The 21,034-nt window shown below is 30.4% G+C and overlaps 2 protein-coding genes across 2 annotated transcripts; both read left to right on the plus strand.

Moving 5' to 3' along the window:
- Positions 1-7,498: 7,498 nt before the first annotated feature.
- J11 (Chaperone DnaJ-domain superfamily protein) lies at positions 7,499-8,510 on the plus strand. The gene has a single exon (XM_022276766.2). The coding sequence runs from the start codon at positions 7,536-7,538 to the stop codon at positions 8,028-8,030; it is 495 nt and encodes a 164-aa protein (XP_022132458.1). The 5' UTR covers positions 7,499-7,535; the 3' UTR covers positions 8,031-8,510.
- Positions 8,511-17,109: 8,599 nt separating this feature from the next.
- LOC111005245 (thaumatin-like protein 1b) lies at positions 17,110-19,782 on the plus strand. The gene is made up of 2 exons (XM_022276677.2): positions 17,110-17,968; positions 19,342-19,782. Exons 1-2 carry the CDS (start codon positions 17,184-17,186, stop codon positions 19,490-19,492), a joined length of 936 nt encoding a protein of 311 aa, XP_022132369.1. The 5' UTR covers positions 17,110-17,183; the 3' UTR covers positions 19,493-19,782.
- The last annotated feature ends 1,252 nt before the right edge of the window (positions 19,783-21,034 follow it).

Below are 21,034 nucleotides of genomic sequence, written 5' to 3' on the forward strand. Positions count from 1 at the left end.
TTATTGCTTTGTTTTGCTCTTCATGGAAAATATAACCACTATTGTTGTACATTATTTACAATATTGTTAAGACTATTTTTGGTCATTGAATTATGGGGACGACTAAACAAATGAAATGGATCGATAATAATTTAAAGTTCGTTTGATGACTTTAATGTTTAAAACTTTAAGTTCGATTATTATTGTTAAGGGTAAAATCCGAATTTAAAGGGTGACGGTTGGTGGTGGAGACTGCGAAGTGTATGGAACATATGATTATAGGAGGACGAGGCATGCATGTCTGCAACGTGGTACATGCAAGAGGTGCGCCACAACCTGCAGACGATAGTTTGCAGAAAGGACAAACCGGCAGGTGGTAGCACGGCCACTGCGCTCTAGAAATGTGTCCTCACCTGTCCGTCAGGGTCTCGTACAGCCAAGACTCTCGTTGCACTAGGTACGAAGTGTCCTTCCTAGTTGACCATAAGCATCTATGAAAGACCTCCAGCCCCACAAGGTAAATAAAAAATTTGTCATTACTTTATTAAGGTGTTCAATGTTACATTTCTCTTCCGATTACTGATTGACCGTTGAAGGCTATTAGGCGGGACACCAACATCGGTTTTGAGAGTCATTGTTGTAGACTCATTTGTTGGACAATAACTCGTCTAGAAGAGTACATAGACCTCTCCGAAACTCGTCCTCAACAATTATAATTATAATTATTGGTGTTTTATGATATACGTGTAAAAAGAAACTTTCAAACTTGTGAAGAAAGTTAAACAAATTCGAGATGGATTTCTTTTGAACTATCCTTGGAAATGAGAGTATCGGCTTGAGAAATGAGTGATTCAAATTGATGATGCCCCAATTGGTTAATTTTTGAAAAATATAAGACTAAATAATATAAGACTCTAGATTTCAAACATTGACGGAGTCTTCCTGTTCTTACAAAGAAACCAAAATATAATAAAAAATCGGGACAAGATTTTTAGGAATGCTTCTGGAAAGGGAAACAATATAAAGGTATACTTGATAAATAATTTTCGATTTTTTTTTCTAAATTTTAAAATTATTCTCTATTATTTTTAGCGCTCATCCATCAGTTTAGCCAAAAATATATCATAGGTTCAACACCTCTACACATTTGATTAAAAAAATCATTCAAATTTATAATTATCCAATAAAATAATCATTCTTCTACGGCTAAGAATTAAGACATATATCTTCAATAATTATCACGAAATAAATAAAAAGAAGGGATGATGAAAAAGTTAACTTTGTAGGGATTAATTAACTTAACACTCCTCATTTGGTTACCTAATCGAATGCTTGGAATAATATTTAAAGTGGTTAATTCCATAAAAATAAATAAAAATAAAAATTGAGATATGACAAAGAACCCACTGGATTTGATTTTAACATCTTGATCCATTGGAGAGCTAAAGAAAAGTTAGAATTTGCTTTTGGGTTTTTATATTTATAATATATCAATGCTTTCTAGAAATATTAGTTTGAAATTTAATTGTTTTTAATATTTTTACTTTTTGTGCTTATCTTTATGTTTATCTTCCACTTACGGGTTTGATTATCCTACTCGGTGGATGTGACACATTTTCTCCTTGTTTACCGCTTTTAGAAACTTTTTTCTAATTATTAAAAAAAAAACTATTTTCTAAAATCCAACTTTTCTAATATAAAATTTTTATTAACGTTGTTTTATTTTCACTCATGACTTATAATGGATGATCAATAGACTTAACGAAGTTATAGACATTTTAAACTCTTGTAGCTTTATATGATGGAGACCAATAATTTAAATGTGTATGAAATTAGATAAAATTCATTAAATAATAATCTAAACGATAGATAGATATATATATAATTTACAGCAAAGTTCAATATCTTAATGTATCATATTATTAAAGAAAGAAAGGAAATAATGTATAGTAAAATCATACTCATTTTAATTTCTTAACTTTTAAATATTTTGTTTTAATTTCTAAATTTTGTATAAAAAGTTATTTCAGTTAAGTTATACAGAGACAGTTTTTGTCCAGTAATTTTTTGTTTTTTATAATAGGAATCAAACCTATACTTTTTCAGGTGGTTTATTACTAATTTTTTTAATTTTATTTTTGCTTCTTCAAAATACTTAATTTCTTTTTAGCTAATCTTTTACTAATTTTTCATTTGAAAAATATTTTTAACTATTTTTTAAGAAAATTTTTTATTGCTTATAACAGACATCAGACCTATCTTTTTTCAGGCTGTCTATTACTAATTTTTTTCATTTCATTTCTACTTTCTTAAAAATATTTTAGTTTCTTTAGCTAACTATAGAATATATATTCTATATAGTATTAAAAAAAAAAAGAAGGCTACTTTTTTTATTTTGTTTGGGGGTTCTAGAAGCATTTATAAAATATAGATTACAAAACAAAAATAACATGTAAATAATATAAATACAACGCTTATCTAATGGGCTCCAAAAGTTGCATTTAAGAGTTAAAGTCAAGATAATTATTTTTAAAAATTCCCCAACAAGGCCCAAAATTTAAAGAGTCACATAATATTTATGATTTTCTAATACAAAAAGTTAGAATTTTTTTTTATTTTAAAGAAAAAGATGAATGGTGCAAGTATAATTGTAATATAATCTACTCAGGATAGTGACAAGGTGGGTCCCACCAATATTTTTCTTTAAAAAAATTAAGAATATTAAAAGGCATAATGAGGTGATGAAATGGGCAGCCAATCAAAATCTGAATCAGTCCAAGAAATTAGGGTTTTTTTTTTTTGTTTTTTAGTCAATTTAGCTTTTTCTTTCTTAACTTTAAGCCTCAAGTCTTCTAAATGACATGGTCCCTTAAATGGAAGACTTTGTAAACTTTTAATTAATTAATTTGTTTGATCCAACCAATTGGACAATAATATTTGTATTTTTATGTATATTATTCTTGTATAGTGCACCCATAAAAGATAATTATTATTATTATAATTTTATTAATTTATTTTGACTACAATGGTAATGGTGATAGTGATCGCATCGATCAATATAGATTATAAGATTTTTTAACTCAAATTAAATATGATGGTACATTTTTGTATTTTGAAATTTTTGTTTATTGACGATTTAGTTTTTTACTTTTAAAAGTAATAATAAAATTGATGACATACAAAACTTTATCGGACCATATAAATTTCATCATTTGTATTTTATTGTGCATACTTTGATTTTTGTTTTCAACTAAATTTTTAATAAAAAAATTAATATTAGGAGCTTAATAGTTATATTTCTAAACAAAGAAGTGCTAAATTTTATTTTTTTTTAAAAAATCTAAAATATGTACTGATCTATTTTTTTGCTTATTTTAGAATTGCTCATCATTAATAATAATAATAAATAATGGAATCCATTTCATCTTTAGTTTCTCTCATACAATTTGTACAACTTAGAATTTGCACGGATTTAAAAGATGTTAATTTAGAGTTGTTACAACTTACAAGTAAGAAATATGCTAACAAAATTATATTAGGTTGAACTAACAAACTGAATTAATTAATTAATTAAATAATTTTGTTTATAATAAAACTATTTTAGTTTGTACTTCATCTCACTTAGTAACTATTTTAGAATTCTTTTTCTTCTTTCCCTTTGGCCAGAAAAAAAAAATGGTGTGCAACATGCCTTTTATAAAATATATTATTCTCAGTGAAAGTTTACAAATTTCATATGGAAAATTCAACCCTTCTAATCAACCTAAATTAATTGTACTCACAAAGTTTTTTTTTTTCTCTTTTTTTTAGACATAGTATACCCACAAAGTTATAATTTAATAATTATGACAAAATTAGATAAAACTATCATATAATTAAAGTTATTTAGACGTAATTACAAGTTTAAAACTTGAATATGATAATACTAATATCCAATCATCAAACAACGAAGAGGAAAAAGAAAATTTAATCAAACCATATTTCCAACCTTTAAAAGGCTAGACAAAGATTCTCCCTCCTCCACGAAAAATATCTCCCAATTGAAATTATATTAATAAAATAAATAAACATTTCACTATTTTAAAATTATTTAAAACTATTAATATTATATTCATATGGTTGATATTTTTTATATTTTATCGATTTTGTGTATTACTATAGAAAATGTCAATTTCATGTTATCGTAGAATCTATGAAAATATAAAAATATTGATAAAAATATAAATATGCAGACAGATATTTAATATCTTTGATGGTAAGTAAATTACAAATTTACAACTAAATATTATTATTTAATTGATTAAAATTTAAATTTAAATGTGGAGTGACGAGGAGAAGTTGAGAGTAGGAGGATAGGGACAACACAGAACAGCGTGGCACGGCTGGTTCATGGCTGAATTGACAAATTTCTCCCTACCCTTTTTATTAATGCGTTGACAGTAGATTTTTCGACGGATTTCGATGATTTTGTCGACGAATTGTTTTCATCGGCAAAATATTTTCTCGACGACATTTTATTGCATCGAGAAAAAAGTAATTTCTAGTAGTAGAAAATTTGCAAAATCACCCTTCATTTTATAGGTATTGTTATAGTTATATTCTCAAAATTTCAATTTAATTAATTAAACTCCTAAATTTATAAAATTGTTATGATTAAATTTGTAAGTATTGTAAAATACACAAGCCTTGTTTCAGTTTTTCTTTAATTTTATAAAATTTGAAAACTGTACTATTAATCATTGAATTCATGTTTTCAAATTGATGTCGAACTAATTGGAATCGAAATAAAACATGTTGCACTAAAAAAAATTACCTTGAACTATTAGCTAAATTTTTTTGAATTTTATAATTTTGTGTTATTTCAAACCTTTAATATTATTTATTCTACCGCTAACATGATAGGTATCCATTGAATATCCTGCTAATTATCCTTAAACTAGCTACTGAAGAAAGGTATCAATTGCGTATTAAAAAAATAAACTAAACCTTAACCTATATATCAACTCTTTTCTTTTCCTTTTGACATCTTAAGAGAAAAGAAAAAGCTCAACCAAGGAGTTTCCATAATTACACAATAATTCTTTTTCTTTTTCTTTTTGAAGTATAAGAAATTTAAACATCATGAAAATTATTGTAACAAACTAAATAACTAAAAAATATTTTTTATTTTTGTTTTTATGAATACGACCATGTGTACCTTCCTTATTATAATATATTTGGATGTGGTGTATGATTGAAATAATTTAAATGATATAAAGAATAAGAGATATAAAATTGTAGAGTATAATATTACCAAATCTAAAGTAGGTCCTGAAGCATTTTCAGATTTTTGTCTAATAGTGGGGAAGGTGCCTCTTCAATATACGAGCAAGTGGAAGTGGATATCAATTATGAAGCAAGTGCTTGCCCCAAGGGAAACCCTTGGATTTAGACAACCACTTCAAGCATTTCTCTTATACTCCAATTGGTTTAGGTTCTTAAAATCTACTTCTTTCTAAACTTTAACTGCGGATATAATGAATTTCTAAACTTCAATTTTGTATTTAAAAAGATATATATTAATAAAATTTTGAACAAAAGGTGAAAGATCGAATTTCACTTAACATAAAATTAATTTTGTACTCCACAGCTATTAAAAACGTTGAATAAATTAGGGGTCTATTAAAAATATCGTACGAAATATTTTTTAAAGTTTAGAAACATGTTAGACACGGTTTAGAAAGTTCAAGAATTTTAAGCAAGTTTTATTGTAAGAGAATGCATATACCATTTTTGTTACTTTTGCATTAAAACTTTTAGGAAGGAATAGAGTTAGAAATGAGATAAAGTTTCAAATCAACCAAGACTATATTTGAACTTTAAATATATAATTTTTTTTCTGTCCCATAAATGTCGAGTGGAGAATCGAATCTTCAACTTTATAATAATAGATATCTTATCTATTGAACTATATTTGAATAAACAATTTATATATAGGATGAGATACTTAAAACATTTACTATTTTTCAATTTCATTCATAATATCTAAAAGTTTCGGTTTTACTTTAAAAATATCATAATATTTTAATCTAAGTTGTCTCCAATAACACTATTGAAAATTCAGGGATAAAATAGTAACATGAAAAGAAAAAGAAAGTATTTTCTACGAGATTGGCTTTTTTAAAATATTAAATACCAATCTATCAAATTAAATATTAAGGAAAAAAAAACTAGAGCCGAAGCTCATTTGGCCCAACTATTGAAAGTTGAAAAGAAAAAAAACGTCGGCATATCGGATTCAGATTTTTTGTTCATCACACATTATATAAAATTCAGTAAATATGTTCAAACTAAGGGTGCATACAACATCTTTGTTCGGAGAGTTTTTTTACTGATTATTTTTTTTACAATATTACATTCAAAATAACCTCAAATTCATAGCAGATATAAAGTAAAGTTAAAAGAAAACAACTTAAACAATTAATCTTCAAGCGGTTGACTTCTTAAAATTTTGTAAAATTCAAATAAAAAATTGTATATAAAATAATCGAAGTTCGAAAATTTAATAATTTATAGAAAATAAATAAAATATATCAACCTAATAATTCATAGCTTATATATAATGACAACATATAAATTAAAAAGAAAATAAGTTTTGAGATTGTTATATATAAAGTAAGTATTTTTTTTTTCTTTTTGACATTTTTTTTACATCATAGATGTATAGCTGATGTGTAAAAGACATCCACTTTAATTATTATTGACATTTTTAGGTACCAACAAACATCAAATTTGAAATAGTAGATGAATCTCTAACACAACAATTAAAATTTTACTTAATAATTTTTAGTCTTTCTTTTCAATGATAAATTAAATCTTCGGATATACATTTCTCTCTTTGCATCTCGTAAACTACAAAACTTATCCTATTAAACTACACATCTAAACATTGATTTCTTATGTGCTAACCACATACTACACTCCTAGATCGAGAACATCAATTTTTCTCCTACTTATAAACTAGCATCCAACCGCTTTTAGTTGTAAAACTAACTACCACGCAGTTGAATTTAATGTTACCACAAATTTAATATCCTTTACTTTCTTTTTATGACTCAAATTAAATAATAAAATTAGAATTACTGAAAAATAATAATAAATAATAAAATTAGAATAAACGAGGAGAAATTTTGGCCGTCCACTTTTTATGCATAAAAAAATAATTAAAATTATAAATGAATTCACACGTTCTCCGTCATCGTTCACATCCACTCCTTTGGAACCTTCTTATTTATTTATTTTTCTATTTAAAAAAGTAGTTTTTTTTTAGACTTTAAAGAGGCTGCAGGAAGCAATAAAAATTGGATAAGCCAATTGCTGAGTCACTATCCGGAAGCGTGGGCCCATCCCCAAAGCCCAACGGGCTTTCGTTTAACCCAGAGAATGATAAGTTTAACCGTGGTTAAATTTCTGATCCAACCTGGGTCCCACTTGTCCTCGATCCTTACTCGCCTATCTTTTATATAATCCCCAAACACTACCCCATTTTCTCTTCATCCAATTCCACGCCATTGAAAATGCTATCTGCCTCCGCTCCTATTACTCTCCCGCCGCTCCCGGCCAGATCTTCTCCTCGGGAATTTACACGTGTCAGATTCCGGCCGCCGCGGGCCTTCTCCTCCTCCGCCACCGCCACCGCCACCTCCACCGCCTACGCCTCCAGAGAGGACACCGCCTCTCCGTATCTGAACCTTCAAAGAATGAACTCCTGCACTTCGCTTTACGAGGTCCTTGGAATCCCTACCGGAGCTTCTTTTCAGGAGATCAAATCGGCGTACCGCCGACTCGCGAGAGTTTGCCACCCGGACGTGGCGGCCGTCGATCGCAGAGACTCGTCGGCCACCGATTTCATGAAGATCCACGCGGCTTATTCCACTCTCTCGGATCCTGTAAAACGCGCTGATTACGATCGGAAACTTCTCCCCCGGTATCGTCCTATGACCTCGGTAAGAATGGCTTCTGGATTTACCGGCTACACTCGCAGAAATTGGGAGACGGACCAGTGCTGGTAACGAGTTGACTCACTTAGTGATGATACGAATTCGAAATTGAACGGATCGGAGTTCGTGAAACGTTGAAGCAACTATGTGATCTGCGAAAATTAGGGCTATATCAAAGAGTGCTGGAAACGGAATCGGAGTCGGAATCGCTGCTGTGATTTGTACATATTACCGAAATAAACGAAACGGCGCGATTGGTTTGGGACTCCCTAGGGATCTGTCGCGGGATCGAAGCTTTTATGGAACTCGCCGGAAGCGAACTTGCGGCCGTCCCGTTGCTTGTCTTGCCAATGAGCGAGATTTGCTTTCAGATCTACAGGAAACGTTGTCAGGAAGACGATTCCAGTTCTCGAAAATCACCAAGTTAAAAAGAAACAGAGGAAAATGCTTATATCTTTTCCTAGTTTTCCTTTCGTATCTGTATTTTTCTTGGCTTTGTACGGTTCTCTCTATCAGTTTCAATAGAAAAAAAAGAAACAAAAATCGAAAACATCTTTGGACGCTGTTTCAGATGCTTTAGCTGAATTTGCCTTTGGATTTTCTTTGTTGGTGTCTGTTTTTGCTGTTTGATTTGGATCCGTTGATGATGATTGACAATATAATCCAGCAGATGTTTCAAATTTTGGTGTGATTGATCCTATTCCATCTCTTGACTTGAAAGATTTTGTTTATAAAGTTCTTCCCATCATCACACCAGAGATATTGGAGGAAACCAAGTGGGCATCATTATGAGTGTAAATCAATCATTAAGATTGGTTAACCCTCCCACAGAGAGGGGGAAAAGCAAATGGTTTTGAAACAGGAATCTTCCAGCTTGGAAAGGGAAACTTTGGAGCAAAATTTTCAGACAGAACACTGTAGGTTCGTCGGCTTTCATGTTTTGGTTTTGTTTGCGAGTGTATATTAGGTTCAGAGGATTAAAAGTGATCCACTTGTCTTGTAATCTAAATTGAAATCAAGTTGAATGGACAGATGGAGATGGAGATGGAGCTGGCGAAAAAAATTAAGAGACAAATGTTCATACTTTGGTTTCAAGAAAATATCTTCACTAAAATTTCTCCTTAGCCCCCACCTCTTTAAATGCCTCTATTGTCTTATTGGTTCCGTCATAGCCTTGCATAAATTAAAAAGGTAATTAAAAATGTAATTTTTACTCATTTGATTGAACCAATATCTTAATTTAGGTGTGTATGATGGATTCAAACAAAAATTTGGTACAAAATTGATTGAGTTAGTTTGATTTTTGTTGAAATTGGTGAGTTTTGAGAGATCTATTTAAAAAGTCGATCTGGTGCATTGATTGATTTATTAGAACTCGACTTTAATCGAAATTAATGATTTCTATGTTTTTCTTTTGTTAGAATTAATGGGTAAATATAATTAAAGTCTAATAGAAGGACTTACCACACTTTTAAGATTCGATTCTATGAAATTGATACAGTTAAAGTTAAAATTGTTCAACATATTTACCTTTAAAAAAAAACTAGTTTTCTAAACTGTGGTTACGTTAAAATTAACGTGTTCATTTAGTGTTGGAATTTCGGCCACTCGGGCACTCTATCCATGGACACTATTCTCCTACTTTTTTTATAATAAATAAAAAGCATTTTCTATGTTTAGTTAATGAAAACCAAGTGGTAACTTGGTCAAGAGCAGTGAAAAAGAGTAATTTTACTAGTGAACCCACAGAATTGAGACGTTGGATTGCAATTTGAACTTTCCATTTCCTTTTCTTCTCTTTGGACTATGAGTGGTCTAGTGGAAAGGTTTGTGTTTCTTTGTACATTATAAATAGATGCATCGAGTAAAGGTCTATTGGATAACGTTCATGTTTTTTGTTTCTTCATTTTTAATAAAGAAAAATGAATTATTTCGTCCCAACGTTCACAAAATTTTTGGAAACAAATTGTAAATGAAAAAAAAAAAAAACTTGTTTTTGTTGTTTCCAAAATTTTTATACAATTTTGGGAGTGTTCTCGAAAAATGATCAGAAAAAATAATAATAAAGTTAGTGGGTAAAATGCTTAGGTTTCTTAAGAAAAATTTAAATAAGAAACAAGAGAATGTTATCAAACGAGCTCTAAGATGTTGATATTGTACCTAAATATTGTAAAATTTTATCAATATGGTAATTAGCATTTACTCATTCCCTTAAAGTCGGAAATTCAAACTTTCATATTCCCAATTTGTTGTTCTAAAAAGATATTGTAAAATTTTTCCAAACCTTCAAATAGCCTAAAATAACTCTAATTTTAAAAGGTGAATTTGAAATCAACTTCAATTTTGCCGCTAACCTTGAAACTCGGTTTCAATTTTGTCTAATGTTCTACCTGTTTTAGGTTACAAATTTAATCTTTGAACTTTTAATAGTGTATCTAATAAGTCCACAAACTTTAAAGAGTATACCCTAAGTTTATGAATTTTCAATTACATATTTAATAGAACCCAGACCTATCGGGCACAAGAGTGACACAAAGTTGAGTTTTATTTTTTATTTTTTTTTATAGTTTTATAGGTTCCTTTAAAAGTTCAAATATTTTAGATACTTTTTTAATTCATTTTCTAAAGTTTAAAAATTTATTAAAAACAATCTTAGGACTACGTGAACCTGTAACTTAACCTTGGGTAAAAATTTGAAGGTAAAATTGAAACTAATTAAGATGTCATTTTGTATAATTGAGCCTAAAATTATTTCTCAAGAAAATAAATAGGTTGAATTGAAACCCCCATATAATAATAAGATGAAAAGTTTAGTTGCCCTTCCATTTCGTTTTTTAGTTTTCTATTTTTAAAAATTTTGCTTATTTTTATACAATTCCGTCTTTACCACATGTTTGAATTCTTTAACTAAATTTAATAACAAAAATAACTTTTTTTTTCTAGAATTTGTCCTAAATTGTAAAAAAAAATTATAAAAAATAAACTATATAACAAAATAAATAAATCTCCTGAATTTAAGTTTTAAAGATAAAAAAATAAAATAAAATAGATTTAATTTAAAGAACCAATAGTATAGCTCAACTCAACAGGAATATAGCTTCGCATATGTTATGGCTTGGCTCTTTTACGGAAGATATTGGCACACAGACTCCCTTCTTCTACATTTTAAGAGAAAGAAAATTAGTAATACAATCCATTAGAACCAACCATATTCAATGATGCATAATTTTTCGTATTAGGAAAGTTGTGGCTGTCTACCCGATGATTAGATAGATAAATACTTAGATTTCTGCGATTACTTTTTTAATATAAAAAACTATTACTCAAATTTCTATTTTTTAAGAACAGAGTAGACATTATAGCTGGAGACGAAGTAATAAGTGGGGAGTTATCAAGATTAATACTGCGAGCTTTTGAAATACTATAGAGCTTTGGAATCCTATATGTATCTGGAAAACGATGAAAAGTTGGAGGATTTGATTTGATTACGCAAAACGAAAAAATGGGGTATCATGATCCACGTGGCTGAAGTTTGACCTCATAATCAAGAATCACTAAGTCAGCTTTCTAAAGGTGGCCCCACCTGACCAAAGCTGTGGCTCGAAAAACACCGAACCGCAGGACCAGTGGGCCCCTCCTCCGAACCTAATCCTGAGCTACTTCCAGAACTCGATTTTCTCCAGAAGAAAGCCAAGCTTCTAGAAGAAGACTCCACCGATTTTCCGGTGGGGCCGCCGTCTTCGCCTCCTTTCACGGAAAACTTCGGCCATGCCTCAGACAGCTGACGTTAGGCCTTATCTTACCTTATCTTCTACAACTCCCCGTCTCCATCTACGTACCATTCAATTCAAACGCTGTTTCTTAATTATTTCACCTTTTATTTAACAACCTCCTTTTTACCCATACTGAACTAACAGTCCACATATCAAACTACACAAAAACTTTGCTCTGTTCGTAGAATCCATTGTTTTTGTATCGTGTGTTGGGATGAAATTATCGTATTAAGCTTCAATCAAGTATAGAGATCTGTTTTGTAACCTTCTTGTTTCTTATTTCTGATCAAACAACGTTTATATTAAAAACAATTTTAAAGTAGAGAGACTCAGACGAATTTAACTTGAAATAGAATAATAAGTTTCCTTAGAAATTGGAATACAACCATTTTTCAGAAACAGTTCTCAATTTTTTAAAATTGTTCTATGGACCAAAGACACCGCAAGTCTTGCTTACCTGACGTTATTTATTAGCCACAGAAGAAGTAGCATTTATTTTGTGTGGAAGATTTTGCCAAAACATATGGAGAAGATTAGCTCTGATTGGACAACTAATTCCACTTTGGTAATTTGGGTCTACACCTCGTGATAGACTTTATTACTTCCGTCCAAATTTATGACGAAAAACAAATAATTATCTTTTTTTTTTCAGAATAAAAAACACAAAATATTTTTTGCCCTCAAAGAAATCCAATAATCCTGTATTAAAATTTGATCCGTTTTTTTAGTACAACATGTGAGAGTGAAGATTTGAACTCATGGCCTTTTAGTTAGAAATAGATATCTTAACCATTTGAGCTATGCTCGACTTGGTAAAATTTGATCCGTTTAAATAGTCAGGTATTATTTATTGTTACCTTTCTAGCTTCCACGAGTTGTAAGGACGAATCTGTTTCCATTCATCTTTGATATAATATTCTAAAAGAAAAATTATATTCAACCGGAGAAGGTCTTAATACCATAAATGGTATTCTTTAAATTTTCTTTCATCCTATCCTTTTAAATCACGTCGTCTCTAATAAGATAATGAATTTGAAACGCATCTTTCAGCTAGGAGATAGATTCAAAATTTGCAGATGTGGCATCCAAATTAAACTATTTTTAGTCAGACAGAAAAAGATAGCCATTGATGGCCGCCACTGTTTTTGTTTATTTATTCTATTTATTAATTTTCTTTTCATCAAATGAAGAAACAACGGCCTTAAATAGTTGTGAAATGGGCCGATGAGTTTAGTAAGTCAGAAAAGGCCCACGAAAGAAATAAGTGGGCTCTAGGAAAACGAGCCCATTGGAAAGCCCGAATGCGGCGCCTCCATCTTTCCCCATATCATTATTATCTTTATTTAGTTGATCAAATACATTAGTAATCTTCCTTAATAAAGGTGGTGAATTGTCAATTTTTCGTTCGAATTGCAATATTGTTGTAATAGAAAAATTAAGAAAAATGTATTTAAAGGTACTTTTCTTTATGTTACTATTGTGTAAAAATTATACTAATTAAATAATTAATATTGTTATTATGGGTTTAATGAATTTTAATTGGAATTGAAATTAAAAGTTCTTAGACTTTTTTCCTTTGTAGTCATTATAAAAAATATGTATATAAAAGACTTTTCTTTAATGTAAATGGAGTGGCAAGGATTTGAACCTAAGCTTAGAGAGTTATTTAATTAACAACCTATATAATGGTACGTAAGCCGTAAGGCATTCAAGGTGGTAATGTAATAAAGTGGCACTAATTTGGATTTGGGCTGGCCATGGGCCTTAAATGAGATTAGTAACTACAGGGCTTGGCCCAGATAAATGTACGGGCTTGACATTGTTCAGTTCTTACCGGTACAAGCTCTATGCCGTGGAAATTAAAACGACGCGTCGTAATGCCCAACCGATTTGACCGGACGTCATTCGGCTCAGCCTCTAGATGTCGTCAAGAAGACAACAAGTTCACAAGTTGCTTACTTGTACAATTGGATCATATAATTAAAAATAATAATAATAAAATAAAATTAGTTTAATATTTTGGATATTAAATTCACCCGTTGCAGAATGCAGACAGACACTGTTTTAATTTCATATTTTACTTTTCAGTACTGATACATATAATATTATTTTGGAAACTTGAATTTAATATTTACATTGTCTCTCCCCTCAACATATTTGTTTGTTAATATCAACATAGTCGAACAATAATTTGTATATATTATTTTATTTGAAATTGGAGGTTGAAATTTCCATTTTTTTAATAAAAAAGAAAAAGAAAAAGAGTACGTATTTGTTTACCGTCAGAATCTGACGAAGGGGTCGGCCCAGGCCCATATTCATAAATAGATATGTTGTTTATCAACTATGGGCTCATTGGCCCATAAAAAAAACAAGTAAATAAATTATGAGATAATATCTCGGGAGGGCTATTTTTAATTCTTAATTTCATAAATGTCTTTAGTTTTCTAAATTTACAACATGTACGATTTTATTCTAATACCGTTTCTACCCTTATTTATTGCTTTTTATTTTATTATAATTTTAAAATTTAAAAGATTTGAATCCTTAATTTGTTATTATATTCATTTAATTATTGTGGGTCCCGTTCAATTATTCAACCTAAATTCCTCAAATCTCTCACTCAAAAAAGATTTTATTCTCTCACCAATTAAGAACTTCCAAATTCGTGTGCTTCCTTCTCCAACTTTGATTTTTTTTTCCTCCGGCGTCTTCCTTTTTTTCGTGCATACCTTCATCAACGTCGACAACATTGAAGTGCATACCATCTGTGTACTTCTTTAAAGCTTCCATCAACTATCGATTTTTTCCTTCTTCTTTCCATCGAGATCTTCTTTCCGTCGTCGAATAGACTTTCCGTTGACCTCGTTCCACGTTTCCGATGCCGTGCAGCGTGCTTCCGTCAACGAGGTATTTATTCCTTCAATTTTCGTCGCCGAATAAACTTTCCGTCGATGTCTTTAAACGTTTCCGACGCCGTTCAGCGCGTTCCTTGTCTCCTCATCTTCTGTTTTTACCATTGATACTTATTAGTCTTTAGTTAAGATTGATATATATGGGGATATATTTTATGTATGTGTACAGAAAATGGAAGTTCTAAACGTCTCACAGTCTTAGTATTCCTGATTATATTCGTATATATAGGTATATATTGTATATATGAATATATCTTATATGTGTATACATATATATAGTTCGGTAGAAATGGTCCTCCATACCATTTGTAATTATTAGTCTTCCGTTAAGATTGGTATATATGGGGATATATTTTGTTTATGTGTATAGAAAATTGAAGTTCTAAATGTCTCATATTCTTAGTATTCCCGATTATATTCGTATATATAGGTATATATTGTATATGTGTATATATCTTATATGTGTATATATCTTATAGATGTATACAAGATATAAACGCATATATCCTATAGTAATGTAGAAAGGGTCGTCCAAAACTGAATTTTTAAATGTCTCATGGATGAAGCGAAAAAAGTTCTTAGATTTCAAATTTGGGAGATTTTTGGACGGGATTTGGAGATATTTTGGGAGGTTATGATTTCAATTTTGGGGAGTTTAGGGTTTTATTTTTAATGTTTTGGTGTTTTAATTTGTTTTGGAAAGTATCATTAACCTAAAATTATGGGATCTAAATTATAACCTTCCAATTAATCAATTTTGCATATTAAAATGAATTTAAAATTAATTTGTAAATACAAGAGGTTATTTAAGTAATTTATATGATGGATACCCTCCTAAATAGAGTTGATATATGACAAATGTGTAAATTCTATACATTTCATCCTTTTATGTAATTAGGATCTTTAAATAGCCCATCAATGTACTAATCCCATAAATTATTTACTTTTTAAAAATAATTATTTTCTTGAAATGTATGTTTCAAATGGGCATATGTGGAATGCCCCTACAACTAGAAGAATACAAATTGAAGAGACAAGCATATTGTGCATGTGCTAGCCTCTTGTTCTTGTAAAGTTCCACCGCCTGCACATGTTACCAACTCCTGTAAATGGAATATAATTCAAGAATTTCTGGTTACTTTGTATATACCATAAGGTTATTTTCTGATGATTTCTTTACTTTGTATATTCCATAGATAAGTAAATTGAACTAATTTTTTCTCCAATAAAAACATTTTGAAATCTAATTTTTAATCATCCTATTTTAGATCTTTTAGTTTGCATAAAGGAAAAAAAAATTGTTTTAGCACTTACCTATTTTTTAAATAAATTATTTAATATAGACCACCCTTTTTATTTATTTACATAATCAATAAATATTTACGGCTAAAGAAGGATAAAAATCATTAAACAAATAATTCGTTTCTAAAAGAAAAGAGAGAAAAACAAGTTATTGCGATGGCGAAAAAAAAAAGCTAAAATAAAGATGTATTTATAAAAATACCACACAAAATATTTCTTGGTTGATCCAATTTATGCTATATTTGTAAAATTTTGAACGCCCTTCAAGATAAAAGGGCAAGAGTTCAAGATTGCTGAGAGAACATATTTTTTAGGTTCGAGATGGTGGAGATTGAGTCGAGAATGATGGACTTAGTTTCTCTCCTTTCCCTTTATTTTTGTAGCTTTATCATGGAGTTCTCATTGAGATTTTGTTGTATTCTGTAGCTAGATTGATTGTCTTGATTGATTTGTTTTCAATCTATTTGTGTATTTATCTGTTTAATGTCTTTAATCTCTTGAACAAATATTAATTAATGTTAAATCTAAATCTCACACTCGGAAAGGTAGTTTAGATTGGAACTTGAATGCATGATTAGAGTAGTTCTAACATCGGAAGATTTAAAAGTACTTTAGAAGTGGTTGAAAGAAATAGATTTAAGGTCTTCACTTATCAACTAACTATATTGGTTTTTTAATACGTGAGAGAATTAATTATGCTTGACAGAGACAGTTATAATATGTGATCTCTTGACTTATTGATTAATTGTTTATTCAATCTTTCATGTTGAATTGATTTGCTAGTAAATTCTAAAGTCAATTCCCTAGAATCATTTTAAATGTAGATTTTTCCTTTTATTTTATTACTTGCTTTTTCTTAATTGGTTTTAGAACTCATTGTTGTTTCTAAGGAAAATTAGACATTAGTATTTGTTGAACTGGGTGGATTAGAAATGCAATTGAATTGATGTATCAATATTTACTGGCTATTTTTATGAAAACTTGACATGTACATTTGCACGAAGAATTTATGCTACAAGTCTATGTCCTTATAAAAATAAATAAATACATATTCCTACTTAATTTTTAATTTCTCCAATTTTTTTATTTTTATTTTTTGTTGAATAATGAATATGCATCTTGTTTGTCCCACATGATGGGCCTTTCTTTTAAACTGCCCCGCAGAGAGGCATAGAATTTGGAGCCAGTTTTAGAGTTGAGTTCCAGCAGCCCAAAAGCTCACTCAGTTTCCTCACATGGCTATGGCTATGGCTTCCAATTCCATTAATCTTCTCTTCTTCTCCATCTCCCTCTTCTTCCACTTTCTTTCCTTCACTCACTCTGCAACAATCACTGTCCAAAACAACTGCAACCACACAATTTGGCCCGGCATTTTGTCCGGCGCCGGAACCGCCCCTCTCTCCACCACCGGCTTCGCTCTCCCCTCCGCCGCCTCCACCGTCGTCGACGTCCCCGCCGCCTGGTCCGGCCGCATTTGGGCCCGCACTTACTGCTCCACCGACGCCGCCGGCCGATTCTCCTGCGCCACCGCCGACTGCGGCTCCGGCGCCGTCGAATGCCAAGGCGCGTGTGCAGCACCACCCGCGACTCTCGCCGAATTCACATTGAACGGCGGCGGCGGATTCGATTTCTACGACGTCAGCCTCGTCGACGGGTACAACATTGCGATGGGGATCGTGGCGCAGGGTGGGAAGTCCGGGAACTGTACGGCCACGGGGTGCATTGCTGACTTGAACGGCGATTGCCCGGCGGAGCTGCGGGTGATGGGGGCCGGAGACGGCGGCGATGGTCGGAACCGGAGCGTGGCGTGTAAGAGCGCGTGCGTGGCGTTTGGGAAACCGGAATATTGTTGCAGCGGCGCGTTTGCGAATCCGAACACGTGCAAGGCGAGTGAGTACTCGAAATTCTTTAAAAAAAATTGCCCACGCGCTTACAGTTACGCCTTCGACGACGGAACCAGCACTTTCACCTGCGTATCCGCCAATTATCTTGTTAGCTTTTGCCCTTCCCCCGCCGCCAGGTACCGCCCACCCAATTTTTATTTTTCTTTTCCACGTGATAACAAATTTTATAATTTGTGGGTTAATCTTTCATTTAAAATTAAATACCATTTTGATTGCAAAAAATTTTTGCCTACAAAATCTTGGGTTTTACCTTTTCTTTTGATTTCAAGACTTTTGAAATATCTGAAAAAAAAATAATTGTCTTGATTTTTATCTTTATTTTGCAATTAACAATGGGGATAATATTACAAAAATATTTTACAAATGATATTGCAGGTTAAAAGTATGTATTTTAGATGAGCGGATATTAAAGGTTAATATTTTCATTTTTGGTTTTTGTTTCTTCATTTTTAATAAAAGAGAAATGGAATTGCATGGCTCTAACACCTATAGATTCAATAATGATAAAACAATATTTTTTTTTATTTACGTTTTAGAAGAAATTGAAAAAAGTTGTTTGTATTGTTTTCAAAATTTCTATACAATTTGAGGATGCTCCCTAAAAAATTGAGAAATAAGTCATATAAATAGTTAAATAATTGTCAAATACTTAGATTTTTTTTTGAGGCAAAATACTTAGATTTCTTAATAAAATAGAAGAAGATAAATAATAAATGGAAACGCTCTATATGACCAAAATACTTGTTTTTTAAAATTTTAATAGTCTTTTTTTTTTCACTTTAAGAACTAAAATATATATTTTTAGAGGTAAAAGACTAAAATAGAACAAATTTGAAAGTGACCAAAATAATATTAAAACTTTAAATTACTTAAGCTTTCCACCCTAAACTTTTATGCTTTTACCAATTTGGTTCCTATATTTTTACAATTTTAAATTTTGTTTTGTAATATTAAATGTAAAATAATATTTTGTTAAGAATATTACATCACAAAAATAAAATGGTGAGATGTGGTGTAAAAATTATTATGTTACTCATTAACAGCAAAATTATTAAAAAAAATAATGTAAGATATTCTATAAATAATTAAACTTACCATAATTTTTAAGTTAAAATTTTTGAATATATTTGTGATTTAATCATGTTTAAGATTTTATCTTAACATAAAGTTTCTGTTCTCAAACACCTATCATGATTTAATCATATTTAAGAAATAATATGATGCAAAAATGTACCAACTGAGGAAGGGCATAGTAGAATATTATATGTTTATTTATTAATAAATGCATGTCAAATTGTGAATAGATCCAAAATGACAATGTTATAAAATATTAAACTTACATTAGTTTCAATGAATGTTTTAGTGTGAAGGGTGATGTTGGGTCTTCTAAAATTGACTTCTCAACTAAAAGAAAAACAAAGTGTTTTAGGGGAAATTGTAAATACTTATTTCATTTAATTTTGTTTTATTTGATTTTATTTTGGATCAGTTTGAAAACATCCAGTGAACCGCAACCGCAAGCCGCTGACATTTCAGGCTGCCGGCGACGCTCAACGCCGCCGTCCTTGGGCATGTTCGCCGCCGCGTGGGTGGCAGCTTGCAGCTTCCGGCATCTGTTTCTTCACTGCCAAAGCCACTGAATATTTCAACTCAAAAAAGAAAAAAAGAAAAAAAAGAGGGCACTGAATATTTAAATTAAATTAATTTCTGCCGGATCACGCTCGTACCGAGTGGGCCCAACCCAATTATTTTATTGGGCCATATGATGACATATTTGGGCGGCTGCAACTTGCCGTGTGGCCCAATTATTTTGGATCCATAAGTCAGGTTTCAGCTACTTCTGTTTCTGCATGGTTCTTAAGTCGTATTGGATGTGACACAAATTATTTGTATAACATGCTCCAAAATGCAATATATAATATTTTTCTCATTTCTCGATTATCTTTTTTCATTATTAAATAAATATTTTTATCAACAAATGCAAGATTTAAATCAGGTTCATACTCTTGGATGTGTGAATATATATATATCGTATTAATAAGAAGAGAGGAAGATTTATCATATATATGTATAAGTAAATGATAATTGTAAGTAGAATAAAAAAGAAGTTACTTGTAATTTTAGTTTATGTTTTTTTTTAAAATGTCTATTTTGATCACATTTTGTTGATTTTAGTTGCTATATTTTAAAAACATTTGTTTGGGTCTCTATCGTTTTAAAAAATGACCATTTTGGTATGCATTTATAAAGTTTTAACATAAATTTTATACCAGATAAAAACTCTATAATACAAATTTATGGCTATATTTCAAGAAATTTTATGATTGAAATGTTCATGCTAAAATTGTGATGGAAAGAAATAAGACAAAAATAATAATGAATGGACCAAAATAGTCCAAGTGCAATACCAAAATAGACATCCTAAAGCACATGAAGTAAAATGAATAAAAGTTAAAAGAAAAAGAAATCGACCAAAATGAACGTTTTAAAAGTATATATAGACTAAAATGAACACAATTTGAAAGTAAAGCGATAAAATAGAAGCTTTGAAATACAAGAATTAAATTAATATTTAAATAATTTTATTATAATATCCATGATAATAACTTTTTTAATCGGCGCCGACAAAATTTTAGGTCTTGGTTGTAAACAGAATTCACACATTAAACTATTATAGTATAATTACAAAACTAAACATTTTAATTCTTTTGAAAATGAAATGGGGTTGAGAATACACATTGGTTGCAACTTGATTACCCTTTGTAAGTTCAGATAATGATTAATAAGGTCATTTGAAAAAGGATGTTTAATTTTACTTCGAAGTATGAACATAAACAAATGGCTATTTAATAATGTATTTTATTTATTTATTTAGAGATTAGATTAGGAGTTTTCTTATTGATTAAATTAATGTTGTTATTTTATTTGGGCAAGCATCTCGTGGTTATTGATGACGTGATATCTCTGCTTTGATTGCATGCAGTGCAGTGTGCCTTTATTTGCATTATTCTTAGTAAGATCCTTCTTCTAATTAGGTATAAAAATTATTGTGAATCTAAAATTAATGGATAAAATATTTATTATCATCCAAGATAATGTATTCAATTTTGAACTAAACATATAATCAGTTTGATGATGTAATTGAAACTTTTAAAATTCAAATAATTTATTAACTATTTGAC

The sequence above is a fragment of the Momordica charantia genome (genome assembly GCF_013281855.1).
Source record: "Momordica charantia cultivar OHB3-1 chromosome 1 unlocalized genomic scaffold, Mcharantia_2.0 BLBB01000001.1, whole genome shotgun sequence".
Lineage (NCBI taxonomy): Eukaryota > Viridiplantae > Streptophyta > Magnoliopsida > Cucurbitales > Cucurbitaceae > Momordica > Momordica charantia.